Genomic DNA, 20,413 nt, shown 5'->3' on the forward strand with positions numbered 1-20,413 from the left:
GCGGTAGAGCATTAGCCTTAAGGTGAGGAGTGCTGGGACAGCACCCAAGCCCAGAGTTCAAGTCCCACGACTGACAAAAAAAAAAAAAAGAAAATACTTGAGGTGACCACTGGCAAAACTCCAAGGACATGAAGATCAATGAGAGTAAAATTACACACACACACGTGTGTGTAGCTATATACATATGTACTGATTATATATGAACATATGTTATATAATTTCCAGACAAAGAACAAAAACCACATTAAAAACTGATGTGTGTGCACATAGTCATTTTTAATAATCAGGTAATCAGCTCACAGAGAACATAAAAGCTCTGGGATTATGCCACAAGAGCAGCCTTCATCATAGTACTATCAAGTCGTCAGGGAGATTGGACCACATAGGTAGCAACTTAAGAGTTCACAGAAACCAATGCAAAAACTGAGCCTATAATTGAGTAATAATGACCCCGTGTTCCCTTGCTCTTTTATGATTCTCTCTCTCTCTCTCTCTCTCTCTCTCTCTCTCTCTCTCTCTCTCTCTCTCTCTCTCTCTCTCTCTCTCTCTCTCTCTCTCTCTCTCCCCCCCTCCCTCCCCCCCTCTCTCTCTCCCTCCCTGGGAGGCAGGATTTTAAAACAAGTGTAACAAGTCATGAGCTGCCTGCAGGTATCTTGAAACACTGAAATGGAACCTATAACTTTTCACCATGGGGAAAAAATAAGATTGCTTTTACAGAGAATTCCAACATGTCACCAAACCTACAGGGAATAATCCGGTCTCTTTGCTTTTTAAAAGGCTAGTTCAGCAGCAGCGCCCCCACCCCACCCCACCTCACTGGGGCTGTTTCTTGCTAGCCTGTGGAGCAGCACCAAGTATTTTGGGTGAGAAGCTGCCGCTTCACCATGGTAGAACCACCAGGGTTGTGGGAACACGCCTTTCGAAACTATTGCTTCTGAAATGGACACGTTGTCAAGCAAAAATTAAGTCTGGAGTATTTGTCACTACAACAGAATGATTCAAAAATGAAACAATCTAGACAGTATAGCTGCAATGTGATGACCGCGAGGGCCCAGGTCTGGCTCCGCACGGGAGTGGAGAAGAACAGCTCTTCCTTGTCTGGCTGTGTTACATACATCAGGTACCAGTACACTTGGGCCATGACTGGAGGAGGCTGACTACTGGCCCATGTTCATTTTCTTTAATACACAGAATAGATAATAATATGCCTTCATTTCTTGTCATCCCAAAATACTAATCTCTTAAATTGTAATATTTTTGTGTGGACCTTCAAGTTAGATTAAACAACTATTCATGATCTAATAAAACCAAGAAGTAAAACTATAGTTCTAGAAAAAATTATCTGCCATTATATTGTGACTTGACAACTTATCCACTATTAGATAAAAACAAATTAGTTCTGGCAGATTTGGGACTTGGCAGTTCACAATATGAATAGCAAATGTAAAAGCATGAAAATGGCATTACTATTATGTCTTAAGAGGATAATACACCTTTAAAAGGTCCCAGTGATTACTTCGCATACTGTAAACAACTGCTGCCAATCAATTTACAAAGTGGCTCTAGACACCCAGGCAAACTCTATCCAACCAGGAACATTCTTAGCAGGAGCAGTGAGCTTGGCTCTCATCCTTACCCCCCAATCTGCTCCCAGGAGCAAAACCAGACACTTCCTCCGGGCAATACCACCTGGAAAGCGGAAATCAGTCCTGAACATGAAGGTCCTCTTACGGCCCTGTGCTATGGCGAAGGGGAGGGGCTGAGCATTCCCATCTTCTATTAATTCTTGCTAACTCCACCTGTTCTCAGAGCACATCTGCAAACTGTGGCCAGGCAGAGTGAAATGAGAATTTCTCCTGTGATCTGAATGAATATTCAGGGATTTCACTAAACAGCATGTAATGGCTCTCTATTCCTGGAGTTCTTAAATAGCTGAATATCCAGATACGCACATGTCTTGTGTTTCCCTTTATTCAAGGGTCCTCAGCTTCTCGTCTCAATTCCTTAATGTAGTTTTTGAACAATTATAGTTCAAGTGATATTTTATGACACTAGGTGCTAGATTTTGAGCTGACAATTATTTTGGTTTTTTTTTTTGACAGCAATAGCATTTCATTCTTTAATGTATCACTTCTCAATTAACTAGTTTTGAAAAGCAGACTTTAATTTTTAGATTTTCAGTCTTAGATTAACAGCAAAATTAGGAGGGGAGTACCAAGATTTCCCATACACACCAGTGCATTGCTATATATGCACACCAATGTATGGATGTACATACACACCAGTGCATTGATGTACATAAACACCAATGTATGGATGTACATACACACCAGTGCATTGATGTGCATGCACACCAATGTATGGATGTACATACACACCAGTGCATTGATGTACATGCACACCAATGTATGGATGTACATACTCACCACTGCACTGATGTACATGCATACTTCCTCCCTTTTGAGGTATCCTTCCCCTCCTATTCACCAATATCCGCCCCCCTACACATGTGCATACGTGCACGCATGCACACGCGCGCGCACACACACACACACACACACACACACACACACACACACACACACACACACACACACACACACACACACCTAGAAAGGGGCTCTTGTTAGAGCAGCAGACCTATGTGGCACAGTGTCATCACCCCGAGTCCACAGCTTGCTTACCAAGGGGGTTCCCCCTTCAGCCACACACTTCAGGGGTTTGGACAAATGTGTGATGACAACCAACCTTCCATTCTAACAGCAGACAGCAGTTTCAGAGCCCTGAAAGCCCTCTGTGCTCTATTGCTCTTTTTTTTTTTAGTCTGAGACCAGGACTAGAACTCGGACTCAACTACCTGAGCCACCCCTCCAACCCCCACCCATTTAAAAAAAATGTCTATTTGTAGCTCATAATCTCCTAATCATCTATTTCAGATGAAGTCCCTTTCCTATTAGATTGTCTGGGATGCTTCCGAATGGCTTGCCACACCTTGAGCTATGTTTGCATCAGGAAGACCGGGGCCCCACAGGCCCCACAGGCCCCATCCGACACCACAGAGGCGACTTGGCCTGGGTATCGCTCTGCTCCTGATGAAGTGAATCCCAAGCCCGCCAGTCTCTCCCGCAGAACTCCCTGCGGTCCGGGGAAGCACCCTGGAGGCTAACTGTAGGTAAAAGGCCAGAACACAGCAGCCTGCAGCTCCACTCCCCCAAGAGAGACCAATTCGGTGGCAATTTCCTTTCTTCTGGAGGCATCTCTAACATTCGACACAGCATTACATTTCTGGCCTGTCTCTTTAATTTGAGAGACTGTACCGACAGCGACAGATGGCACACAGAACCGACTTCCGTCCCCTGTTCCTTTCTGAGGAAGGGAGTGTGCAGAAACTTCGATAAATCAAATGGCTACAGGGTCCAGGTCACTATCAAAATCATCGAGTGGCACACTGGATGGCTAGCATCAGAATATGTGGGCTTTCTTCTCCAGACATTCCTTCAAAGCAGCCAACAGTACAGTAGGCTTCCACTGGTGACCACAGCCCTGATGCGCAGCACCCTCCTGTCCCAATGAGCGTATGATGGATGCGCCATTAGCACTGAACCTCAGCAACCTGAAATGACGACTCTTCCCGCCCCACCTCCTGCTCCCGCCCCTTAAAATCATTATGAAATAGGAAGAACATTCAAGCTTACAGTTAATTGGAAACACTGCAAGAGGAGAGGAATGCTTAGGACAGCATGTCCACGGGAAAATAAATCACCCAGCATTGTTATTTAATGCATTGTGACATCATTTCCTGAAATTAAACAGAGATGACACCAATTCAGGCAGCCTCTAGTATGAAGTTCCATTCAAATAACTCACAGATGTTTTCTCCTGGCAAGCAGAAAAACAATGCCAGGGCTAAGCAAAGGGATGGGCCTCTCCTATATGTCTTCAGGAAGTTCTTTCTCTTCTGTCTCCTTTTTCTCTCTCCCCTCTCTCTTCTCCCTCTCTTCCCTCCCCCCACCCCCCCACCCCCGCCCTGAGCTCCAGTTGTCTGCTCTCCTGTGCTTTTGCAGGAAGTGCTCTGTGTCTCCCATGTCCTGGTGTTCCCAGCTGTCTCCTCTCTCTAAACACGCATTTCCACGTAAGTATTCCTTGGTCCATGAGTCCTACTAGTATTCAGGGCACATTCGCATCTCTGCATATGAGAAAGGCCATCCCATCTCTCACTGTTTAAGTAAAACCAACATTTCATATTTGCTATTAATTTGACCCATAGTTATTACTATTAAGTAGAGCAATCGAAGAATCATGAAGGCACTAATTTCCAAGTAGAAATAACTGATGCCCATGAAATACTGACTTTATTAGCCATTCAAGATCCTTAAAAGGATAGCTGATAGAAATTGTCACCGTGTTTTCGCAGAGCCCATGCAGCTGGGCCAGTGGAGAAATGGAGGTTAGAGGCAGGATGGGTAGTGCGTCCTCCAGGGCTGCACCCTGGCTGGCGCTGTGACATGCGAGGGGTCTCCGGCAGCTAGCGAGACAAGCACCAAGGGAAGGACCAAACACATCAGAGTATGTGACAACACGTGTACAAATGTACAATCAGACTGGCATCGGCCACCCGGCAACCCACCAGATAAATGGGCTTCCTCTGAAATGTAAGAAGTAGGGTCAGAGACTAAATCATGTATCTAAGACCAGAGAGCGCAAACCCCAGACACCACTTCATGCAGTGGCCCCTAGAAGAGCCACAGCACAGCACCTCGCATCCTGAGCCCCCGCAGACGGCAGCCAGCCCGCCCGCGCACCGCCACGCAGGGCGCCAGAACAATGGCTTCCTTAGCAGCACAAAAAGTCGGCAAAGGTGGACACAGCTTTTGGGTCAGGGTTGGGATCACACCCTCCTACAAGAGGGACTTGGGGGTTTTTGGTGGTTGTTCGCTTTGGTTTTTCTGGGTTTGGGGTTTTTTTTTTGGGGGGTGGGGTGGGGTGGCAAGCCTGGCCTTCCTATCCTGTGTAATGCCAGGAAAAGAAGTGGTAACTTCAGATGACCACGCCCATTGTTTAAGGTCTGCTGCTAGCATTCAACTAAAAAACCTAAAACCATGGTTACTTTATATAAAATACCTGTTAGAAGAACAAGGTGCAGAGCCGGTGCTTTGTGCTATATCATTTAAATGGTGTAACACTCTAGTAGGAGGGTCTAGAATTACCCTCATTCTGCAGATATGAACAACTGGACTCCTAGAAGCTTTGTTTTGTTTTGCTTTCTTCTTTTTTGGTTGGCCATGGGGCCTGAACTCTGGGCCTGCGCGCTGTCCCTCAGCTCTTCAGCTCAAGGCTAGCGCTCTACCACTTGAGCCACAGCACCACTTCTGTTTTTTTTTCTGCTCATGTGGTGCTGAGGAATCAAACTCAGGGCCTCATGCATGCGAGGCAAGCGCTCTACCACTGAGCCACCTTCCCAGCCCCCAGCTATCTTTTTTTTAACTTATTTATTGTTATTGTAAAGGTGGTATACAGAGGGGTTGCAGTTACATAAGTCAGATAGAGTCCATTTTGTTTTAAACAATGTCACCCCTTCCCTCTCTCTCTCTCTCTCTCTCCCAGGTTTTCCCTCCCTTCCCCACCCATCAGTTGTATAGTTTTCAACATTGTCTAGTGAGTATCACTGCTGCATCTGTTTACCCTTTGTCCCCTCTGGCCCTCCCGAAGGCAGATAAAGAAGCAAACAAGGCAAAAGGAAAAGAAATAAAAACAGCAACAAAGGTGAATAAAAACTTCATGTTTCCGGAGTTGTTCTTTGTTGTTGTTGTTGTTGTTGTTGTTGTCAGTTGTGGGACCTGAACTCTAGGCCTGGGCACTGTCTCTAAGTTCTTCAGCTCAAGGCAAGCGATCTACCACTTAGCCACAGCACCACTTCCGGTTTTCTGAGTGCTTTACTGGAGATAAGTGTCTCAAGGACTTTCATGCCCAGGCTGGCTTTTAACCCTGATCCTCAGATCTCAGCCTCAGCTAGGATTATAGGCATGAGCCACAGGCACCTGGCTCCAGAGTTCATTTTGGTAAATATTATTTTATATGATCAGATGCACATGGGTATTGTGCCTTCGTGATCCTCTCCTAAGAATATCCTCCTTTGGTCTCACTCTGGGTGTGGGTGACCTATATAATTTATCCCGTATCAGCACAACCATGTTCATTGTCCTAGCTAGCTTTGTGCCTAAACTGGCCTCAAACTCAAGATCCTCCTGCCTCTGCCTCCCAAGCAGCTAGGATTCCACGCATGGGCTGCTGCTGATGGTAATGTCCATGGACTAATCTTTTACTGTGTTGCAGGTGACGGCCCTGTCATCACTGGACACAGTATGCTCTCGTTTCAGAAAGGAAGTCTTCCAGATGTGCCCAGAACAAGGAAAACTAGTTAAAAGGAAAAATGGTCTAGCTCTTTCCCTCTTCTTGTACACATGCACAAATGCACTCCTGGTAGGGAGCACAGACATACCAAGTACATACAAAGTAACCACCTTAAAATAACTATGTGGACTATCTGGGTCTTGAACTCATGGGGAAGAGAACTGTATTTGCTCCTAACTTGGGTGCACTGCCTGAGCATGACAGTATGGTAAAGCATATTTTTAGCCAAACCCAAGCCTTTATCAAATTGCACAAAACACATTCCAATAGACACGGAGTGAGATAGGTCAAGGCCAAGGGGCAGGCTTGGGCCGGCCAAAGCATTGCCACAGACAAAGGGCAAGACCGGCTAGACCCTCGTGCTCAAGAAGGCTGCGCAGTATTACGCCGCAGTTAGGTAAACCTTGCTTCTAATCCAGTCACATATCTTTGAAAGGAGCCTCACATCTCCCAAGTATAAGCTTTATCCCCATGTTTTCAAATACGAAGACTCTCAGCCAGAAACTGGTATGAGCAAGTGAGGTCTTTGTGTGGGAGCACTTCCTGTTTTTCTTCCCTGGTCCCAATTCTTTGCAGCCCAACTAGAGGGGCTCTTGAAGGCGCAGAGGAGGTGCTGAGTGGCTAAGTGAGCCCTCTCAGGGCTGCCTGGCGTGGAGGGGTTTTCATCTTTATAAATAAACCGTCAGCTTGGGTATTATTTCTTGCTGTTTCTTTCTTTAGCTATCTTTGAAGTCAAATAAAAACAGTTGCAATGGCAGGCTTACTTTTATGACATCACAATCGCCATGTGTTAGTGAAAGGAGCATGCTTCCCTAGGATTTCCCTATGTTTTCTGTTTCTTTTTTGCGATTGGATACTTTCGAGCTAAAGCACATGCATTTCCAACAGATTCTGTCTTCTGTCTTTTCTACATTTCTTACCCCAAGAAGTCAGGCAGAGCATCAACCAATGGAGAGCGGTTATGTATCCTCTTATGTGCAATCTTTTCCCTAGTTGACTTTCTAAAAGAAATACACGTTTATTTCCTTAAAACTACTGTCAGTTTTTCAGAGAGGATATCAATTTTTAAAGAACATTTTGAAAACACGTAGTTAGGAACTAGAAACTAATTGTTTACAACACTGCAAATTAAGCAAATTCAAATTGCCTGAAGTATTAACTCTTCGATTCATCAAACAGCTTGGCTTTTAAGTTCCCATATTTTCTTCAATATAATCAATTAAGCAATAAATCTGGTACCCTTTTCCCTGAAGTTAGTAGTATACAGAAATTTGAGAGACTGTTTTAATTGTTACAATTGCAGTAGAACTTATTCTTCTAAGAAAACTGAAGGTTAATGATTTTTGTCATATTGAGACTAAGACTTAACAATTGCTACAGTTAGCCTTTGTTGAGGTGGGTTTTTCTCCTCTCTGGGCCTTTTGAGGCATTCAGAATAGGTGACAATAGCTTGCAGTTGAGAACATATGTAGAGAGACCCCTGTGGCTTATTGGAAAAAGTTGTTCCATGCTGGTTGGGTGTTTGAAAAAAAAAATACAACCAGAGTTCTTTTATGTTCTGCTAGTTAATGAATGCATGACTGTCAAAATGGACCAATGGCCCATTCAAGGGGCAAAGCCTTAGCAGCCTCTTTCTTTAAGAACACATCCTGAGATGCAAAATACATTTGCTTAACCAATTAAAATAATGAGATAATTCAATTAGCTTCTTTTTTAGGGAAGAAAGAAAAAAGGGTACATCGGGGATTATTGTAATACAGGAACAGGTCACACCTCACAAAAGAGAACAAACCCAGTTGAAATAATGTTGAAGAGACTAATAATGAAGGAATGTACATTGAATCATGCACTTGCAAAGAAATTTACATGCAATAATAATTTAGGCGACATGTATTTTCAGTGGCTCCAGCCAACATTTCATTTTGAAATTAAATGACAGGAAAATATACTGGGGCATCTTTATTTCCGACTTCCTCACGACTGTTAGTGTGTGGAAGAAAGAAGTCTAAATTAACATGTCGCTGGTTAGGGGTCTCTATTCTTGGTTCCTGAGCTCAGAATTACAGCTAAGTAAATCTTCCAGTTCATTAAAGACTGGAAAGTAAAAGTTTTACGGGACCATCCTCATCAAAGTGGCCAGACCCCTCTGCAGTAAAGAGAAAGTGGGAGACCCTGTCAGAGACAGCCAGGGAAGCATTTTCTGCAGGTCCAGGGAGGAGCAGAAAAGGCAGGGAGAGAGATGGAAGACAAAGGGGGGGGGGTGAGTAGTGAAAGGGGCAAGCTGAGAAAGGTCATGGGAGGAGAAAGCAAAGCGCTCAGTAGAAAGTACAAAGCGGGAAGGAGGAGAGCAAAGGACATGCACCAGGCTGGGATACAACACCACTCCGAGGTCTCTGAGCAAAATCAAAATGAACGGGCTCAGCAAAGGAGCCCACAGACGCTACATGTCCACTGACTTTTAAACATGTGAAAAGGAAAGATCCAGAGACATTCGTGTCCTTCACTGAAGTCCAGCCAGTACAGAGGAAAGCCAGACCTGTGATACAGGCTGCCTGATTCCCACTAGCAGGTTATTTGAGCTTTTTCTCCTACTCTAAGGCCAGGTATTCATGGAAAGCCCTCCCCCCACCCACCCAGGGCTGAGGAGAGGTTCCTCTTCCAGAGGATCCGTCCACAGCACCACAGATGCACAAGTGTCCAGAGCCGTGGGCCACGCACAGCCCTCAGCCAATCACAGTCCAGCACAGGGAGGTGGGCGTGGAGAGGGCAGGGGCACAGCACAAGTCGGCAAGTTTTCTCCCACCTCCACCTGGTGAGATTCTGCTCACACAGTATGGCGCAAAGTCTTCCCCCTTCAGAAAGGCTCAGGGAGCAGGACACCTTAAACACACAAGAACACAGAACCTCCGCCTCCTTCACATCCCTAATCTGACCTGGAGTCAGAGGGCAGTCAGTGGCAGAGGTGGTAAAATTTCTATGCAAATGTTAAAAAGACAGCCATCTCACACACACAGACACACACACACAGACAGACACACAGACACATACACATGTGCGCGCGTGCGCGCGCGCACACACACACACACACACACACACACACATGTAGACAGAGGTTCCCAGGCTTGAGAGTCACACTTTTGGCTCTCTGGCTTCGGCTTCCTCCTTTGTAAACAGGATGGCCATGACCTGATACTCTGGGATGTTGGTCTTGATGACAGAGGTGGCACATACGCACATTTTAGCTTGGAAAGCAACTGAGTTGTGATTTTCCATCAGGAAAGGCACGGGGCCGGGGGCGGGACAGGTGAGCCGGTGCTGCAGGCACCGCAGCCGGCCGGGAAGCTGCCTGCCTCTTTCAGCTGTTACCCAGACCAACAAACCTCCCGTTAAGAACGAGAAGGCCCTTCCCTTGCGCTCACTCCACTCTCAAATTAAAAACATTTTACAGGTTAGCAAATCTCCAGCCGAGGTGATGTAGCAAAGGACAGCTGTGAAGTAATTTTGATAATGATGAGAATAATAACCACACGGTAAGGTTCAGGGCTTTGCTGTTGCAGCTCCAGTGCTCCTGAATAGATAAAAGTGATTAAATACTCCTGATTATCCCTGACCAATATGTAATGGATTTACAGCCCTTTCAATTAGTCAGTATTTGCTTAGGACTCATTATTTCGTCTTTGGTTAAGTAATCAGCCCAGAGACTGCATGTTCTGTCTAATTCCTTGGAGCCAAGCGGGTGCAGGGCCCTGACCTTTGAAACGCCCATAGCTGGAAGGCAGGTCTAACCACCACCACAGCAGCCCTTGGTTCCTTGGCTCTCCCCGCTAATCCTAACACCACAGGCCAGATCCATACCCCTTAGTTTGCCACTAATGTCCTCCCATCAAAATGGCCGACTTAGGAAGGAGACTCTCTCCCTTTCCCTGCCCACCTCCACTCCCCCCCTTGCCCTCTGCTGCCTTCTGAAAAGAGCAAACCAGCAACAACTACTATAAATAAGAGGGGAACCTTGTCCTGCACCCGTGACACAGCATGGCAACACACAAGTTGGATAATCAAAGAAGAACTGCCACTTTTAACATGCTACTGTGTTCTGAAGCATTAGCCTACATTGAACAGCCTGAAAAAAGCAGTGAGACACATTCTCTGAAATTTTTACCATTCTCCAAGAATTTCCAAATGGACAATAAAATATAAGCCTAGCTCTTCTGCAAAGTATACTGTCATCATCCGTCATGAGAGTCTTAGAGTCAACAGTGCATACCTGCACATACCGACCAAAACATAAAACTGATTGCCAACAGGAGAATATAAATCGTTATGTTTTAAATGTGGCACATAGTTTATCCTCTCCCAGAAGTGAAGAGGGCTAGCTTTACATCTAGTGCACTTGAACAGCTAGAACAAAACCTGCACCTCCCACCTTGCAAACAAAGGCATTACAGTAGCCACAACCTCTCGCATTTCTCATCTAGATCATGACACGTCTGCAGACCACAGCCACGGGTCAAGCTGTAGCGGATCCCAGGAGCTGGGATAGGCATGTGGCAAAAGGCTTTTCTTTCCTTCCCTCCTTCCTTCTATCCTTTCTTTCTTTCTTTCTTTCTTTTTTTTTTTTTTGAGTTTAGAGGAGACAGCTCTCATTAATATTGAAATCAGCAAGGACTAGGGACTCTTAGGGACTCTTTATGGACTTCTTAGAGCCATTTCCTCTGGTTGAAGTTACACTCTCTAGATTTGCTATCATATCTTCCAATATAAATAACAAATTTATTAACACACATACACACACACACACACACACTATTTAGGGAGCCTGGACCCTTCTGAGTAAGGTTCATTGTTTACCTCTTAAAACACAAACCTATTCCTTTCTGGAGACGCTCTTGGAATGCTAAGAGCTGATGAAACCTCAACTGCTCATTACTCAATGAATTTCAAGAGAATAAACAGGCACCTTAATTTTTTTATTTTCAAAACTGTGTGAGCCTATGTGACTTGCTAGGCGAACGTAACAAAGCAATACAGCGGCTTCCGCCTTTAATCTCGACTTACCGTGAGGTGCTGGAAGAGCCACGCTCTCATAATATTGGTTGCTACTTTGGGGAAAATGCCTCTTTTCTTTTGGCGTTTTTTGTCCTTGTCTGGGTCGTCGTCGTCGCCTGTGCCCGGCGAAGCTACACTGTTGTCTAAACCATCCCCTAGTAGGAAGACAAGAAAATGTATCAGAAGAGATGTGGGGAGCGTGCCCACAACAATATTCAGCTGATGATGAGCTCAGCTAAGCTTGTTGAAAGAAATCCATTAAGCAGGAATATTCTCTTTCATTAAAGTATAATTGGAGACACAAATATGTAAAAGACAAAATTAAACCAGGCCTCTTCAAATGTTAATTTTGTGTGTCTCACACTCGCCCATATCATTAATTCAATTATAATTTGTGTGCTTGATGCAAAGCAGTAGCTCTTTGTCAATTATGGGATCCAATGTGGGAAAACCGCCCTCCACAAGCCCGTTGGGTGGAAACGTCTCCCCACGCCCACAGAGAGCACAGACTGCCAGGTAATCAAGTTCAGTGTTCTGTAGTCTATATATTCCAGGCGGCCTGCATAGGAGACAGGAGCTGTGTCACTGGTGATTGCACATAACACACTGCCTACTCAGCCCCCTCCTACAACTGTCACCTCCTAAGCACGCACATTCGCACACTCATGTGACCCTGCATGCCACATTTGCATGACATGAAAACTTTTAGCTCTCTGCACTACTGATCATTATTACGAAGGGGAAAGAAAAAAAGGAGATGCACATCAAGGTAGGGTGCTCACTTAATCAGAAGTTTCCATCAGCATCTTTCTCTTCTGTGCTTTTCTCTGGCATTAATTGTGCATTAGCAAAAATCATTTACTTTTAACAGTCATACTTATTTTTTCTTGCCCTCCAGCAAAAATGCCTTGAAAGCCTGCCTAGAGGGCATCTAAATTATGTATCTGAAAAACTCTTCTGGAAAGGCATTGCAGGACCCCTGCTTTCTTAAAATTCATACGAGCACGTCTCCCTGTTTTGGGGAAGGCATCAATCAAGAGCAGCAATATATGCCACATCCCTACATTAATATTTGAACTAATAACTTTAAAAAAAGGAAAAGAAACAAGATCCGACTTGTGGCATAATCAAATGCAAAATAAATGAAGAATTCGAGGACAGCACTGGGGCTTTATAGATGGCTGTGTTTTCCTTACACATCATTAGCCTGCAGCCACACGAAAGAGGGAAACAGGGAAGTGGAGAGTTTGTGTTCCCTGCTGATGTTTAAGAAGCTGGGGTCTGGAAGGATATGTGGGAATTGCGCTGCCATTTCTTTCTTTCTTTTTTTTTTTTTTTTTTGGTAATTTAAGAATAGACATTCGTTAGCAGTAAATGCCATAAATCCCATGCTAAGTAAGAACCTTGTCTAAGAAAGCCTAGAACAATAAACTCTGTGCTCAGGGTAGCCTGAGCTGGACTCTCCGTAGCTTCCTGAGGAATGCCACAGATCTACCAGCTCACTCCCAGGCCTGGCCCCACCTCCAGCCGCACCACGCCACAGCCACAGCACAGACTTCCTGCCCACCGGGCCACGGGGCCACGGGCCTCCCAACCTCTGGGTCTACACAGCAGGCTTGCCTGTACCTGTTCTTTTCCTTTCTCACCAAACTTCCCTCCCTCCCCCCAATCTCCTTTGACCAGAGAAGCAGAAAAACCACAGCAAAGAGCTGGCAGATTAATTTTATTGACATTTCCATTTTCACTGCAACGCGATCCCCTCCATCACATGGAGGAGATGACCCTCACTATTTACAGGCTGGCAGGGTACTTCATTACAACCACCCTGCCCCAGGGCAGGGCACGCCTTCCATCTGCCCAGACACTACAGCATGACCCTGAAGTTGCTGTTCTCTTTTTCTTTGCCTTCTGTTATGATAAAAACGAAAGGGGGGGGAGGAGGAGAGAGAGAGAGACAGAGAGACTGAGACAGAGGGAAAGAGGGAGGAAGGGAGGGAGGAAGGGAGGGAAGGAGGGAGGGAGGAAGGGAGGGAAGGAGGGAGGGAGGGACGGAGGGAGAGGAAGAAAGAGGTAGAGATGTCCAGATACTCAAAGAACAAATCAATGAACAGAAAACAAAAGGCATTTGACTTCTGAATACTATAGAGCCTGGCCTTCCTCTGTCTACCCTTCCCACATGGAGGGGGGGAGGAGAGGAGGACCTGTACAAGACACACACGCTTGCACAACCCACACCCACCCAGGGACACGTGCATGCACTTCCCACCAAGCCCGAGGACCTGCTGCCAGGCAAATTCTCGCCCACACTAATGGCTTCTGACTGCTCCCTGGCAACCCCGGCATTTCAACCTGGGTGGATGTTCTCTCCAAAATACAGGCACCGGAGCCATCTCGTCAGCTGCTCTGTGTCACAGATGGAGCCTGGCTATTAGGAGCCAGGCCCTGGGCCTTGGGGATGTGAGGTGCTGTTCTGTAGCCCGAGGCAATTTTGAAAAGCAGTACCCGGAGATGGAGGGAAAAAAAATCTACACTGCAAGTGCAGGTTTGAAGTCAGTCAGTCTGTCTGTCTACCCACCATGGATAGAGACATCTTTGTCTCTTAATGTAAAATCTGTGTGGCTATCTGAATGTACATTTCAGATAATGTATGTATAGAGTAACTCTTCCGCCAGTACCGTCTAAATATAAAAACACACTCTGTAAACAATGCCTGTGTGTATATATTTCTTCCTAAGCACATATGGTTTCTGTGTATATGTTTAAGCTGAAATTGTCAGGATTTTGTTAAAATCTCATTTAGCGTTTGTGATAGATTTTTGAATACATTTGCTTTAAAAGGTTAATGACTTAATTGAAGGAAGTTCAACCAAAAAAGGCATTTACCTTTTTAACCCAATCAATGACCTTCAAAATGAAAGACAGCATTTCCACGGTGCGTTTCTCTCATTTAAAAGCAAAGCGTTGATAATGCCTGCAGACTATATGATTCACTATATTTAGCTCCACAGAAAACACACAGCTAGCCTGTGATGACTGACTTAAGTTGGAGGAAGGGGAACATTACATGAATTTTAATGTAAAGCAGTCCATTTTATATAAATGTTGTGAAATAGCTGAGTTTAAATCCATGTGACAAATAATTACAAACAAAAAATATAAGTCGTTTCATACTGACAAGTAGACACTAAACAGAAGGCCTTTAATATTAGCATTCAGACTTCTATAAAAAGAGGAATTTTCCACTCCCAGATAGAGTGCTGCTGGTTTTTGTCCAATGGACGATGAACCAACTTCAGCTTTGAGTACTCACACAGCATAAAGGAAATTTGTGAAAGGCAACTGTGTTCTGCCACCTAAAATAAAACGGTGCAGATGATGCGAGCAGGAGGGACCCTGCAGGGACTATTGTTTTTCACGTGAAGGCTGAGCATGCACAAGATGGCTGGCCCGCGTGCCGGAGGAGTGCCCTGCCCAGGCTGGGCACACCAGCACAGGCACACGTGCCAAGGGGGTATGAAAAAGCTAGTAGCATCCATCTCAGAATCTAAACTTCCACTTATTCTCAGAGCACGCCTCCATGCCTCCGCAGAGCAGGTGCACCACCCTGGCTGGTGAGTGGATGACTGCACTGATCAATGAGCTGTTCAAGGACCCTCCCCTTGCTCTGAAGGCTGCCGCTGGGAGCTGTGCTCCTGCAGTACCTAAGGCTCTTTCTGGAGGAGAAGCACTGTCTGTTGTGCACACTCGCTCCTAAACATGCCCCGAGTGGTGCTGCTTTGAAGACTTCTGTGCCCATGAGGGCCTGTCTGAGCAGCTGCCAAAGGCCACTCCTCTAGCATAACCCATTCCAAGGAGCAAATGAAGAAGCACCACACATGCTTCCTTTAAAAAGCTGAGGATCCCCTCCCCCAAGGCACCACACCTAAGTTTTAGGTATGGTACTCAAAGTAGATGTAATAGGACATTATGTATGTGACCATGACACGAAGTACGGGGCCGAGGCCTCACCTTAGAACCACTGAATCAAAGCAGCTTGGAGCACAAACCAGGAATCTGCATTTTTAGCAAGCTCCTTCGGTTTGCTTATGCAACCAGCCTGGCACCAGTTCTTTACCGGACTCTTGGGAGCCATGCAAGTAGATGAGCTAACTCAAAACAAGATACCAGAACATGATGCAGTCAACTTTCTACCCTACTCCCCTGGATGGGAGGGCAGTCAGGACGCATGGGGATTGTCTGTCCTGGGCCATATGCACTGCAGAAACTCCTGTTTCTCTAGTGGTCCTGTTCCTCTAGTGGTGAGAAGTAAATAGAACCAAAGAAGGTGTCGACTGCTAGTTCTCAAAATGAGACTAATTGCTTTAGTATCTCCTAAGAAACTCTGATAAATGCACACTATCAAGGGTCCAACCTAGAATAAGGAAGGTCTGAGTCTGAGACCCAACCATCTGAGTGACACTATGCCCATCAGATGGCTGACACCATGCACCTTGGCCACGGCTGGCCTTCAGCTTGGAGGGCTCCGCACAGCCAATTCACCTTGTTGTTAGAGGCCTGAACTGAATCTCTACAGTCGGCCTTGGTTTGAAGATCCTGGATGATTGAAAGCATCTATTTAGATCTTACCCTCAAGCTTCCAAGGAAGTCCCACACAGTTCCCATAACGGAGGAGACCAAGTGCAGAGCCAAGCATAGTGTTGGCAAGTGGTTTCAGCACACATCTTCCTAAAAGAGAACTGTGGACAGACAGTCCAGTTGTGAACTGCTAAATCCTGAGGGGCCATGTGCACTCAGGTGTAGGCAAACATCTATGTCCAGCTGTGCATCAGGTGAATCGACATGAGAACCAAGGAGAGACAGCCCTCCGATGACCCGACAGCAGAAATCACCGTCCATACAACCTGGTCACAGAGGCTACCGGGCAAAAAGACTTCCCTCTTCTGGTCTATTGTCTTAGTTCATTTAGTCTCTATTTACATACCAATTTCATGGCACAGAATAAGAGTCTGGCACCATGTTCCCTTTCTATCAGAAACACACTGGTCTCTAAAAGTGGCCATCATTTAAAGTGAGGAAACTGAGGCAGGGCTCAAACCCCCACTTAAGATTCTACAGCTTTGTAGGGTCCAAAGGTAAACCAAACTGAAAACTATCATTTGCTTTCCTGAGCAGTACTTTGTCTGAGCCCTACTGTCAATGACAGATCCCAGAACGTCCTGATTCTATAAGAAAAGATCTAAGTGCAGAGAAGAGAGTTTTTTACGAGACCAGTGGTGGAGCTGATTCCGTTGGCCTCAAATAGAAACATGCACACTTTTCTCTTCAAGTCAGCCAGTGCCTACAAGGCCTGCAGGTCTAACCAGTACAGCAAGACTCCTAGAGAGTCTCCATTTTTATGATTCGTTTATCATGGTAGGAGAGTAAAGACCCTGGCATAGACCACCCTAGGTTAATCCTAGAGACTAGAGATGCACATTTGAGAACTTCCTGTCTATAGTCAGTAGCTCATCAACTTTGATGCTGTCACCATGTAGTACTATTAAATATCTCACAGAACTGTTAAAAAAGAAGTACTTTCTCCCCTCCCTTAAGCCACTTTTTAAAGCACAGACTAACATTTCCATGACATCTGATAGATTTAAAAAAAAAACAAAAACAAAAACAAAAAAACACTATCTAAAACTAGCCTCTCAAGCATGTGTCTCAAGCAGTAATGAGGGTAAATTAAATGTATTTAAATTTCATTTGGGTAAGTTGGTAGTAAATTATTTAATGAACGTTTCTTACTTTGCACCAAGTTTAGCAAGTTAAATAAACTTGTATAAAATATATGTTTACCCTATGACCCAGCCATACCATTCTTGGGCATCTTCCCAGAGCATTACAAATCAAGATACAGTAAAGATATTCATATGCGCATATCCATGTTCATCGCTATTCTATTTATAATAGCCAGATTATGGAAACAGCCCAGATGCCATATAATAAATAAGTAGATCAAAAAATGTGGTACATACACAAAATAGAATTTTACTCATCCATTAGAAAGAATAAGATGATGTCATTTTCAGGGAAATGGGTGGAACTAGGACAAATCATGCTAAATAAGGTAAGCCAAGCTCAAACACAAATGGCACGTTTTCCTTCATATGTGGAAGGTAAATATAAAATATAACTAGACATGAGAACCTATACAGGGCTCTAGGCATTCACAGACAGTCAGACTAAAGGAGGATACCTTTAAGAGAGGAACCCAAAGGCATAACTCCTATAAACATTTAAAATATTATTTATAAAAACAAATTTTTTTGTAGTTGGCAGTGGTAGTGGTGGTATTGGTGTTTGTTTTTGCTTTAGGGTTTGTTTGTTTTTTTTTGGGTCCAGTCGTGGGGCCTGAACTCTGGGCCTGGGTGCTGTCCCTCAGCTCTTCAGCTCAAGGCTAGCGCTCTACCACTTGAGCCACAGTGCCACTTCCAGCTTTTTTTTCTTTTTGCTTATGTGGTGCTGAGGAATCGAACCCAGGGCCTCAGGCATGCAAAGCAAGCACTCTACCACTGAGCCACCTTCCCAGCCCACGTTAGGGTTTTTTTTTGTCTTTTTAGGGGAGACAAAAAGAGGGGCACAGAAAGGGAAGGGGGAGGGTGAACAAATACAGTTATGACATTCAGTCTACACTGTGTGGGAAACGACCTATGTAACTTGTGGGAACAGAGGGGAGGGGAAAACTGTGGGATAAAAAGGAAAGGGTGACATTGTCCAGAAAAGGAACACACTCATTACCTGGCTTAAGAAACAGTGACCCCTCTGTATAACACCTTAATAAAAACCATAAAATTGTACTTTAAAGAATAGAAAAATAAATAAAATTCATGTTCTAATGACCATGTAACTAATGACCACTCATCTCGGAACTGGGCTTTCTTCCTTTTTCTAGCAGGAGAAACTCATTACAATTTTCTTTTTTGTTTTTTGTTGTTGTTGTTTTTTTGTAATTTACATTCATTAATTTCATAGACAGATACTAGACAGATATCAACATGTTCCAAGCAATTTATTTCCAAAAATTAAGTATGTTCCTGAATATATAGATATCTACATGTTATATATTATAAACCAATATGTTTAAGTTATAGCTTTCTAAAATAACTCACCAAGTTGTTTAAAAGTGTTAAAATGTTTGTAGATAAATGAAGTATTTTTGCCTGCAGGCACGTATACTTACACAAATTCACATACTTCTCAAAATGCTTCCATTTAATGTTAAGGACAGCTCCAGATGGAGGCTCCATTTAATGTTAAATAGGTTTTTCCACACCAATTCTCTATCTCAAGAACATGCAGAAATCACCTCTTGCACTTTCATCATTACCACGTCACTTAGTACTTGCAGTGTTCCAATCCTTATTTAGTCTTCATAATAAATGAATGAAATCATTACTATGATCTATTCTAATTTACAAATAAGGAAACTGAGCCTCTTAAGACATTGTCAAAAGTGACTCAGAAAGTGGCAGACTAGCCTTTGTCCCTCAGACCTCACACCCTTGTCCTGGGAGAGGGAGAAGACAACCAGATTAGCTTTCCCACAAAAGAAACAAAACTACGAAGTGGTGCTGTGGCTCCAAGTGGTAGAGCTCTACCCTTGAGCTTAGCAGCTCAGGACACTGCTCAGGCCCTGGGTTCAAGACCAGGAACAACAGAAGAAGGAAGGAAGGAAGGAAGGAAGGAAGGAAGGAAGGAAGGAAGGAAGGAAGGAAGGAAGGAAGGAAGGAAGGAAGGAAGGAAGGAAGGAAGGAAGGAAGGAAGGAAGGAAGGAAGGAAGGAAGGAAGGAAGGAAGGAAGGAAGGCAGGCAGGCAGGCAGGCAGGCAGACAGGGAGGGAGGGAGGGAGGGAGGGAGGGAGGGAGGGAGGGAGGGAGGGAAGGAGGGAGGGAGGGAAGGAAAGGAGAGGAAATGGAAGGAAAGGAGAGGAAATGGAAGGGAAATGAGAGGAAATGGAGGGGAAAGGAGAGGAAAGGGGAGGGGAGGAGAGGAGAAAATGAACCCAAAGAGAAAGGCCAGTATATTCACATCTCATTAACATCCCAAAGAAATACTGGGTGGCAGTACCTTTAAAAATAAATATCAACCAAGAAATAGGAAGTATCTAGTATCTATGAGGGCATATTGGCTTTCTGTGGGTCTAAACAAATTAAGTATGTTCATAAAGCCAGTATAACTATGGTTACAAAACTTAACATTTTTCTAAGTCAAGGGAAGCTTTCTCCTCATGCCTTCAATCCTCCCTGCTGGACAGAAATGCCCTCTCCCTTTCAGTGCCCCTCTCCTACCTTTCCATTCTTCTTTGGCAGTAAACTCTCTCTCAAAATCCAGTTCGTTTGTTTTAAACGAATCTCCTGATTTCATTAACATAGTTATTGTACTTTCCTTCTTCAGTGGTGTGTTCTTCTGTTATAATTTACTTTTCTTCTTTCAGTTTCTCTGTTCACTAATTACTCTGATTGAGAACTTTTGCAAAACCCGACTTGTGATTTATCCGTTTTGAATTCAAAATTTTGGCACAGAGCAAACATTCAAATGTTAGTGGCATGAATGAACCAATGACAAGAGATCCATTTTTTTGAGGACCTGATGAGGCTGGAATGGGCTCAGAACAAAATGCCTACAGAGGGGATTTAGCAAGCCTGGGCTGTCACCTGCGGCCTGCCCTGGGCCACGCTGTGCTGGGGTGTGCACAGCACCCACGGTCATCCTTAGCAGAGGCCGGGACAGGTGTTGTGTGTTAGCTGTGGAAATGGTGTTCCACCTCAAACCTGCCTTCCTCTGTGGGTTATTAGAAACACCACAGTTGAGAAGAAAGTACCAAACCACCACAGCACTTCATTACATGGGACACTCATCATTTCTCTTCTTTCTCTTTTCCTTGGAAAACAGGGTCAACATGCACCAAGAGTCAA

General features: G+C 44.6%; 1 protein-coding gene across 14 annotated transcripts in view; it reads right to left on the bottom strand.

Annotated features, from left to right (window-relative positions):
* Meis2 (Meis homeobox 2) overlaps positions 1 to 20,413 on the bottom strand; it is a 411,350-nt gene that overhangs the window by 110,397 nt on the left and 280,540 nt on the right. For all 14 annotated transcript variants that reach the window (XM_070005731.1, XM_070005729.1, XM_070005736.1 and 11 more), the window contains one exon: positions 11,467 to 11,612. In XM_070005731.1, the coding sequence (XP_069861832.1) occupies positions 11,467 to 11,612 (146 nt within the window). The remainder of the gene's footprint in view (positions 1 to 11,466; positions 11,613 to 20,413) is intronic.

The sequence above is a fragment of the Dipodomys merriami genome, unplaced genomic scaffold (genome assembly GCF_024711535.1).
Source record: "Dipodomys merriami isolate MVZ:Mamm:240054 unplaced genomic scaffold, mDipMer1.0.p SCAF_69, whole genome shotgun sequence".
Classification (NCBI taxonomy): Eukaryota; Metazoa; Chordata; class Mammalia; order Rodentia; family Heteromyidae; genus Dipodomys; species Dipodomys merriami.